Source organism: Trachurus japonicus, chromosome 16 (genome assembly GCF_045865225.1).
Source record: "Trachurus japonicus isolate A0001 chromosome 16, Traja_1.0".
Classification (NCBI taxonomy): Eukaryota; Metazoa; Chordata; class Actinopteri; order Carangiformes; family Carangidae; genus Trachurus; species Trachurus japonicus.
The window spans coordinates 11,514,611-11,524,724 of NC_140922.1; the positions used below are offsets into that span (position 1 = coordinate 11,514,611).

Sequence of the window (10,114 nt, forward strand, 5' to 3'; positions counted from 1 at the left end):
TTAGAGACATTATTTGATATGACCCCCAAAGTTTGGAGAATATCTCCAAAGGAAACATTAATAAGGTGACACATTATAGAGATTGTCTTTTTCTGCTGGTGAAACCCAAATATTAACATTTAATCTCCAAATAGGAAATATTGTCTGTTCACAAAGCATTTATACAAAGTGCTATCATTATTATTGTTCTGTTCCCTCAGATTTTAGGCCAAGGCTAAATCAAAACTCTTTGGCACCAAAGGTGGAATTCATGTACAGCACCAATTTCATACGTTTGGATGCTGTTAAACACACACGTATGCACACACTCACAATATTGTCCCGACATGCTCTGCACTACTGCAGTGGACTGCTCTTGCGGCACAGCTGATTTGTTGATGTCAGCGTCTGCCTGTTGCGTCTTCGTTTCCCAGTCAATAGCGTGTAGAAGAATGGATTCACACAAGAGTTTCCGTAGGTCAACCCAGTGAGGATACGATTCACTGTCACCTGCGTCCCCACTGGTACTGTCCGCAGCATGTCGGGCTGGTACAGAGGCAGCAGCTGCCAGATCCAGAAGGGCAGAAAGCAGGCCCAAAAGGCCAGGACGATACCCAGGATGAGGAGCAGGACTTTGGGTTTGGGAGCACGAGGAGGGCAAGCAGAGTTGCTCCCACTGGCCCAGGCCGGCCGAGTCTGAGACACCCAGTAAAGCCGACCCAGAGTGGCGTAAAGAGCTCCGATGGCCAGCCCAGGACCAAGGATGCTGGTGCAAAACAGCACGCTCAGATAGGCCTTGGAGCTCTGCTCGTCCCACGCTGGCACACACAGCTGGCCCTCCTGGTTCTCCCCATCCTCCAGGTGCAGGGTGATCATCATGGGCAGACTCAGCGCCACCGCCAGCCCCCAGGCCAGGCCGACACGCAGCAGGCCGGAGGAGTTGGAGGAGGAGGCGTGCAGAGGGTGAGCCACAGCCCGGTAGCGGTCCAGACTCATGGCGGTGAGAGTGAAGATGGAGGCGTGCATGGTGAGGAGGTCCAGGCTCAGGAGGAGACGGCACCCGGGCTCACCAAAGGCCCAGCCGGACGCCAGGCTGTCGTACACGATGAAGGGAGCAGTGAAAAGGTAGAGCAGGTCGGCAAGAGCAAGGCTCAGCACCTGGAGGTAAAGAGAGGAGGAAGAGGAGGTAGAGGAGGAGATGGGGGAGGCAGAGGGGGAGGAGGAGTTGGAAAGGCAGGATGGTACGGGGACTCTCATCAGACAGCAGGTTGGACCTGATCCACGTCTTCTACCTCTCCTGCGCCTCAGGAGAAGGCCTAACGTGTACAGGTTTCCCGTGATGCCCAGCAACGAGAGGAGGGAGAGGAGCGAGCAGAAAAGAGCTGTGGATGCCAGGCTGGGCGACGGAGAGATGGAGGGAGACGAGGAGGGCACAGAGACATTGGGGATGACAGGGAAGGTGTACGGGGAAGGTGGAGGCAAAGAGCCCGAGAGGTCCATCATGTGATGTTTCGAAAGTTATCAGGAATGTGGCCAGATAATGTTTAAAGGTCTGTTTCAGATGCAAAGTAGAAGATGCAATTTAAGCAGGGACAGAGAGGAGAGAGGTGGAGGGGAGGGGGTCAAAGGAGGGAAACAGGTGGGGAGGACAACAGAAGAATATTTCATTAGTTTTCATCACTTTTCCTCTTTGTCATGGTCCGGTTAAAGACAACAAAGCTACAGAACTAATATGGATCCCCAACGGTGCTTCAAAGTGATTTATGTTGAGGATATTTGGTGACACTAGATAAGGTAAATAAAGTCATGACATTCATGTAGAAATGAAAATGTCAACTTAACCAAGGTGGTTTATGTTTTCGCAGAAACCTGCTCTGGTTGGCGCAGCTTTCACAGTTTTATAGTTTCACAGGGAGCCAGGCGAGGCTGTCATGGTTTTAGTAAAAATAATTGGATTTTCAGAGGAGGAGGGCTCCATTTGAAGGCTGTAAATCTGGACCCAAACCTCCAAAGGCTTGTTCCTCCTTAAGGTCAGTTGAGCAGCAATTAGACTAAGTGGGGTACGAATAAATCTTTAAAAAATGTTATAGCCTACCTTAAAAGTTGATTCGCGAAAAGCAATTTTAAATTGGTAAATTTTAGTTTACGTTTTTGGTTCATGCGTTTTTACGCATCGGTGGTTTGGACGCGGACCCGCGTGTGTCAGTGGACAGCGCAGGGATCCGCACAGGACTGACCAGTGCCGCTGTGTTTCACTATATGCAATGTGGGCCCACCTTAATTTTAAAGCGTTTAGTCTATCAAACTTTACTGCGCCACAGGACGCAGATATTTATTTTATTTTTTATACTTGGCGAAATAAAAAGAGACTTCAATCACGCGCCCAGGACTGATGGTCTTGTGGAGAAATGTAATCCACCTCGACATCAAAGCAGTCCCGGGGTGCCTGACAGAACCGGGCTGGATGACACATGGTGACCCAGGCGGCGCCGGGGTTAAGAGCTACTGTTGAACTGTGGAGGAGCAGCCGAGCCCCCGTGGAGCCGCGCGCCTCCATACGTTACCGGCTCGCGTTTAAATAACCGCTGTGGTGCGGTGGTGCTCATTCATGACGGGGCCTTTAGAGGCAGGGGGATAGTTTTCCATTATTTAGGTCTATTCATACATTCCTCCAATAGATGTAGTCTTCGCTGAAAACAGGAAAAGCATATATAGGCCTACATTTTAAAATAGAGAAAAAAAAGAAAATCAGTTTTAACAGGAGACTTCAGCACTTGGCTTTCATGAGACATATATAGTTGAAGGCCACACTGTTAAAAATAAATTGAGTGCCACTTTCTATTAATACAAACTTAATGGTTTCACATATTAAAGGCCTGCACCACATTCAAATTAATATTGATATATAAATTGCTAGAGGAAATACAAAGCGTATATTATATTTTTGAAAATAATACAGGCCTTCATGAAAGTCACAGAAAAAAACTGTCTTCCTGCCTGTAATCCTGACAGACCCAGTCGTTAATTCGCCAGATGTGTTTTTCCTCAAACTTACCCTAGAACAGTTTAATCCCAGACACTGCAAAAATAATATTCCATGGGTTTGTTTGGTGAAAAACCTCCATCTCCGTTTTAAAATCTCCTTCCCGTGACAATGTGTTGACATGAAACTTCTCACACACAAAATTCGGATTGTCTTTATCCTCTGCAGACGGATGCGACGTACAGTTTACACAGTGATGATCTTCCTCCAAAGTTTATGATCTGATCTCCACTGTCTGTCCTGTCCAGTCCTCAGTGCAGCTCTGTCTCCTCAGCTCCGTCTTTGATGTGTCTGAGTCAAAGGGAGAGGAGTGTGTGGCGAGTAGAAAGGGGGTGGGATGGGATGCTGAGTGAGGGGGGCCTATCCTGTATAGGACTGAATATTAATATTATGTTGGTCTGACCTGGGGTCTAGGGAGCCCCCACGGAGTGACTTAAATGTTTATTTTTTCAATTATTGGGAGCACCACAGAGACAGGATATATAACTATGACCTTACGAATTATAGATTTCACTCACTAACAATGAATAGTGGTAAGAAAGATATTCAAACAGCCCATTGTGGCCTAATCAAATTTGATTTGTGGGTAAAATCTGCTGGAAAACTGAGAGTAAACGTGGAAAAAAAAACAGGTTTCTCCACTTTATGATAATTGCTGTTTGCCCACTTCAGTTGCTTTGAATTATGACTGAGAAAGCATTCGGAGTAGAAAGCCAGTCCACAGCTGTGCTGAGCAGTGGTATAAGAATTTAAATCGCATAAAGTTAATATTTGTGTCTGTATTAAATTCTTGTAGTTCATAGTCACATTTACTGTAAGTTCATCATAGTTTGACGACTCTCTAATGGTTTCAGTACCTTTGAACCAGATATAAATCACTGTGAACGCACTGCACAGTCTTTCCATGAAAGTCAAGAGTCTGACCATAAAAGGTACTGCAAGCATCATATTTTGGCAAAAGAATGAATCTATATAAGTCAAAGATGTGGCCTGTACTTTAAAGGTTTGAAAGTTACCAATTTATTGTGAGGGAGTCATGCAACCTGGATGTTTTTATTACATGAGAAGGAACAGGATTGTCCAGTACTAAGGCTGTTGATGCACTCTGAGGGATGATTTCTATGAAAATAATGTAGTGAAGAAGATGAACTGGAAGAGACATAACTAAGTGAAAGTCGTTTCATTTTCTCAATCAGTGATGAATCTCTCAGCAGGGAGGACAGCTGTTACCCTGCCACTGGCAATAATAACAAAATAATCTAGCAGGCTGAAATGCTGAGCATGCCATGAGAGCTACACTTGTACATCAGTAAATGCTGACTGAGTTACCTGGATGGTTCAACCAGTACACTGTTCTTGGTCTCCTTTTTTAATTGTTATCCACTATCACTTACACTGTTAGTGAACACAGAGACAGTAGCCTACATGTTGGATCAAGTCAGTCAAGAAGCCTGCTCTGTAACTAAAAGGTCATGGACTCCAACCTCCACAAAAGCCATGTCCTGTTGCCTGTGACTTGGCTGTCCTCTTGAATGTGTCTCATTTTCTGCTTGATTCCTGTGAAATGTGAGCAAATGTAATATTGCACGGTTGATTCCAGTATGATTGATTGAGTTTGACTCTGGAGAGTTTGGACTCTGCGGGCAGGGCACAGAGACAAAGCTACTGAGGCAGCGTATCATTGGGATTAGCTGTCATTTCATGACGCACTGCAATAACTTATGCACTTCAACTCTGACCCAATGTCAATACCACATCAGCTCATGTTCAAACACACGGCGTCTTACACCCCTGCAAGAACTTTACACAGTGATTTGGTGTTTAAATTATAGAGGAAATTAATTATCAGTGTACTCGCCTGTATCAACATTTTTCCATGTCAGAGAAAAGTTTCACTGGTCAATCTAATAAGTGTCCTGATTTGAAGCTCGGACAACATCACTGAATAAACGGCTCTTTCAGCAGTTATCAAAAGCAACTTACAGTTGCCTGTTATCCACTGAGTTGTTTTTGGCTGTAGCAGCTGTAGAACCCACAGCTGTGGTTTTGCCAGCTTCAAGAGGCCGAACGGCTTGGAAATTATTTAGTTGTGACTAGCCAGTAAAATGTGTAGCTGCGTGCCTCATGCTGTTGGTGGGGAGTCCATGTTGGCTACTTCATACACGTACTGGCGCGTACATAAGATAGACAGAGACAGGCAGTAAAGACAAGAGAAGGACTGGGGGTAGGGGGGTGGTGGGGGACATACCTATCCCCACGGGGTGTGAGGAATTTGAACAAATACCTGGCACAGGCATGCCAAAATAGGGGAGAGGGGGGAGAGGACCACGGAGGCATGAGAAAGCCAGGCTTCCTCATACAAGGAGACGGACAGGTATAACCACTTATTAGATGGAACTGTAGACTGAGCGAGGAGTGAGAAGGTGGCAAAAAGTTTTAATGAAGTGATATTAGGGGCTCTCTCTTGGCATCTTGGTATTTACATAGAGATGGAAAAAAAAAAAAAAGAGCGAGATGATTATGAACTGTGAAACCAGACATTTGGCAAAGAATATTGCTTAACTTCAACATGCAAACATGGAAAAAAAAAAAGGAGTGGGAGGGCCGAGAGGGTGCGAGTAACCGTGCTGTTTATTTGTCTTTGTCAGAACACATCAATCTCAGTCTGTGCAAACACATTATATCATTTTTAATTACATTTACCGGAGCTGTGGTCTTTGTTCCAGTGTGATGTGTTTCACCCTATTAATTTGCCTGCATCAATCTCAAGTATGCAAATATGGAAGATCATGAGGAATCACTCATGTGCTCCTTCGCTTCAGCCGTCAGCACGAGGACGTGGTCACTGAGTGCAGCTGCAGACTGAGCTGTGTAGATTTCATATCTGCAGTGATTACTTCAGCTGTTAACTGCATTATATTAATCTCTTATGAAATATAAATGAATTTAGAAAATAAAGGTTTTACTTTATCTGCTGTACTGATAGTTCTGCAACGAACAATTACTGTTACTGTAAGATTATTTTATGAATTGATTGACAGTAATGGCCCAGAACGTTTAAAAGAAAATGCCAATGTTGCCTTTTTACAGTTTGTAAAGCCGAAGTGACTTTGTTAAATAGCTCATGTTGTTTGATAGACAATCTAGAAAAAAATCATCATCACAAACATTCATTGTGCTTTAAAAAAAAGAGGAACAAGAAAATGTTGGGATGAAAATAATCTTAAAATGACTTGAAGGCTTCATCACTGCATTTGCTCCAGATCAACTACTCAATTAATCAATTAACTGTTTCAGCTCTAGATACAGTGTCTTTGTGGTATATAGTCAATACATTCCTTCAGTTAAAATGCTTTATTAATAGACAGAGACGGATCATATTGGAGTCTGTCCTTCATACTGAACCTGTGTGTTTCATTATACTAATTGTGTGCTGGACACAGAAACATGTGCTACATATTATCTTCTGGGGTTTCATGCACCTCAGATGTCAACCTATGGGGCTCAAACACTCCCTCAGATGTCTTTGTGCTACTGGGAGTTAACAAGAGGTTGGGCATGTAAAAATAAAATAGAGCTTGAGATCACACTCGTGCTCCCTTGAAAAAATAGACTTTGTTATTCTGTTTATCTTCATCTATTTACGCAGCACTCCCTAAAGAAGGGGCTGTAACGTGTCTAATCAGTGGGTAGTCACAGTATGACAAACGCCCCGACGCCGCAAACACTAACAGCTCCCTAACCTTTTCCTGGCCGTCCTTGCCGTCTCTGTTTCATTTCATTAATTAGCTTACCCATTTCTGAGCAAACTGACTGACAAATTGCCTGCAGGCTGACCGTCCTCACTGCCGTATAGCCTTGATTAAATGGGCGGACATTTTCGTGAGTGTGACAAATGGTTGTTGGACCAGGCTGATTCACAACTTGTGATGAGTTATTGATCCCCCCCCCAGCCCCCAGCCCCCAGCCCCCCCAGCCTGTCGGTCTTCACAGCACATCACATTTCTCCTGTTGCCTCATTGCCAGGCCAAGAGTCTATTCTGTGTGTGAGTACACCCTGGCATTTGGTGTATGTGTGCACCTTGATTTACCGCTTGTCATTCTTTGTGTCCTTTTTTAAAAAAAAATATGTTACGTTGTTAGTTTATTACCACACTTTTTTTTTTTTTTCAAAAACTGGCTTTCAAAAGATATATAAACTCAATATCTGTGCACAAAGCAAGACGTGCATTTTCACTGATTGCAGAGCAAACCCATTAATCAGGAAAATGGTCAGTAAATTAATTGATAGTTACAGCCCTATAGAAAATACCAACAAATGTCTTGTGGCCATGTGTCCTTGAGCTGATTCAGCAGTATTCTTGACTAATTTGCTTGTGAATATTTAGCTTTATAGCAAGCACAATCTCCCAACGTCTTGTCTGAAGTGCGGAGTATCTTTCATCTGTGTTGGCCCCTGATGTCTGCAGAGGGCCGACGCCACACATTGAACCAATATGCGCTTACCCCTGAAATCACAGAGCATTAGATTTGGATCTTGTGTGACCGTGACAAAGTCTGGAACCTGTTACAGGACGCTGAGCCTGGCTTTGCCGCCCCATCTGCAGAAATCAGATCAGCTTTTCACAGACAGGCTCACGTGGAACGTTATCATAGCAGCAGCACCGACCCCGGCAGCCTGCAGGGAAGTGAAGTCTTACTTTATGACAAATAATCACAGGTAGGACATTACTAAGTCGTAAGATAGACTGAAAAATGAGTAAACTCAAACTTTTACGTTATAGAAAATATCTATAGGCCTCCGATAGTCCATGCTTCACAGTCAGATGAGCCTTTTACTTCGAAACAAATCTCTATGAAACAAAATGTGTGAGCAGTTATTGTTCCTCTCTGGTTGTCTCAGTTAAGCATCTTTCAAGTCATAAAGCTCCTCAAGGTGTGAAGTTGTTCTCCTTTAGTGTCTGCACAGCTGCTGATTAGAAATCTTGGCTTGTAATTAGAGCCTCAGAAACCAGGTGCACGCCCCCTGGTCAAACTTTCAAGTCCTAAATTGAAGCACTGATTTTTTTTTGATTTTTTTTTGAACTGCAGGGTCACTGATGGAAGCAAAAATTGTTTCAATCTGCCCACTGGTGGCTGAGAGTCAGTACTGCGTCCCCTCATGGTAATCCAGTAATAATAGTGGACTAATTGCACAATGGTCCAGTGAGGACTGGTGACTGTTTGCCAACACCAGGGCTTGAACTTGGAGTCTCCAGAGTATAATGCCCCTCCTCATTCTGCCATCCCGCTGCAGATGTTCCCTCTAAATGATAAAAACCGAAGTTTCCAAATGACCAATGTACATTAAATGGTTCATTGTAAATACCGTTGTATGAGAGTAACCCATGATTGAAGCTAAGCTGTGGAAATGTTGGCTCACCATTGAGCTGGTAGAAATGAACACCGCTGGTGGTTTCATGCATCATTACTAGTCAAACAAGTAAAAAAGGAAAGTTCAGTCCCAGATGCACATATTTCTCATTGTTTGTTTTAGGCTGCAGCGACTGCACCGGTTTACCACAATCCAACCAAGTCAGGCGTTGTTTATATGACACATGGAGGCTCACAGTTACACACAGTTTACCATATTTTTGAAGTGGCTGTCGGCATTTAAAGGGGAATTGATTGTAGAGAGATGACAATGAGCTGGATGACAGAGGGTGATAGATTATCAATAACTTTAATATTCCCGTCAAGAAGAGGTATTTCAATTTCAATCTAGATGAGCAAATGCAGCAAATGACAAAAACAGTCCAGCATTTGCTTCAACAGAAGCAGAGAAGAGGTGACGTCTCTTATTTTATGACTCTAGTGTTCCTAGATGTGACCTCCATTAATATCATACAGCTGGTTCTCTGTAAACCTTCATTTGTTTCTGATCATTCACATGCACAGACTGAGTGACATCACGCTTTCCCACATCACTTCCTGTCTGTCTGTGTCTCTGTAGCCCCTCCCCTCCCCTCCCCTGCCCTCCCCTGCCCTGCCCTCCCCTCCCCTCCTGAACTGTTTTCCACAGGTCAATTACAATTAAACACTTATGCAATTTTAAATGACTCAGGTCATATGTGACATCAATAAGGGTTATTCGTGTAAATAACAGACTTTATCCGCCATATGTATTAGTTTTGTTTGTTTTAGCACAAGGTTTTGATATCCAAGTGTTTACATGTTTATGTTGTCGGATCAAGCTGATTGTTGTGGCTGCTGCATTACGTCGTTTCTCAGACATCTTCAATCTGATCCTTATTTCCATAGAATGACTGAGCTCATGACATCATAGGTCACTTCGTGGGTGCCTTGACTGAGATTAAATCAGATTAAGTATTAGTAAACACACACACTGTCGCTTTCCCCCCTTCTCTCCCTCCCTCCCACACACACACACACACACACACACACACACACACACGGTCACATGTCACTTCCTCTGTATGTCTGGACTTCACTTTTACATATAAATTCAAATTGGCTTTATTGACATGCCCATGATTAGGTATAGTATTGCCAAACCATGTTGCATAAGTGTTAGTGTCCCCATCTCCCAAACATACATGTACCACAGGCACACACACACACACACACAGAGAGAGAGAGAGAGAGAGAGAGAGAGAGAGAGAGAGAGAGAGAGACTAATGATTTATTACAGAATCATTGCTGTTGTGTTGATTGGAGATTTTTTGCAGCCTAATGATTTTTATACCTGGTGTTACAGAATTGAAGTCTGACATTAAAATATTTACTTTAAAAAAACGTAGCCTATAGGCGTTTTGTTATTGTATAATTAGATAAAGTAGAAAAAATTATCATAACCTTGGGATATTTAAAAAAAAAAAATCTATTTAGGTCATTAGCCGTCGCTGTGTCAGTTTATATGATGTGACGAATGTTCATTGAAAGGTTGAAAGGTTTTTGAATAAATAAATAAACGGAGTCGATATCGCACGTGTGTTGAGTAAATAAAAAGTGATTTAATATCAATGAATCGGTCATGGTGATATGACAAGGTCACTGTGGCGGTCCGGAGAGGCGCGTGGTAGTTTCCCACAT

At 43.4% G+C, this 10,114-nt stretch overlaps 1 protein-coding gene across 1 annotated transcript; it reads right to left on the bottom strand.

Annotated features, from left to right (window-relative positions):
• On the bottom strand, positions 1-3,310 carry uts2r3 (urotensin-2 receptor 3). Its single transcript, XM_085803319.1, has 2 exons — positions 3,035-3,310; positions 1-1,531 (listed from the first exon to the last, which is right to left on the bottom strand). The coding sequence occupies exon 2, from the start codon at positions 1,480-1,482 to the stop codon at positions 337-339; it is 1,146 nt and encodes a 381-aa protein (XP_085659445.1). The 5' UTR covers positions 1,483-1,531; positions 3,035-3,310; the 3' UTR covers positions 1-336.
• Positions 3,311-10,114: the final 6,804 nt, after the last annotated feature.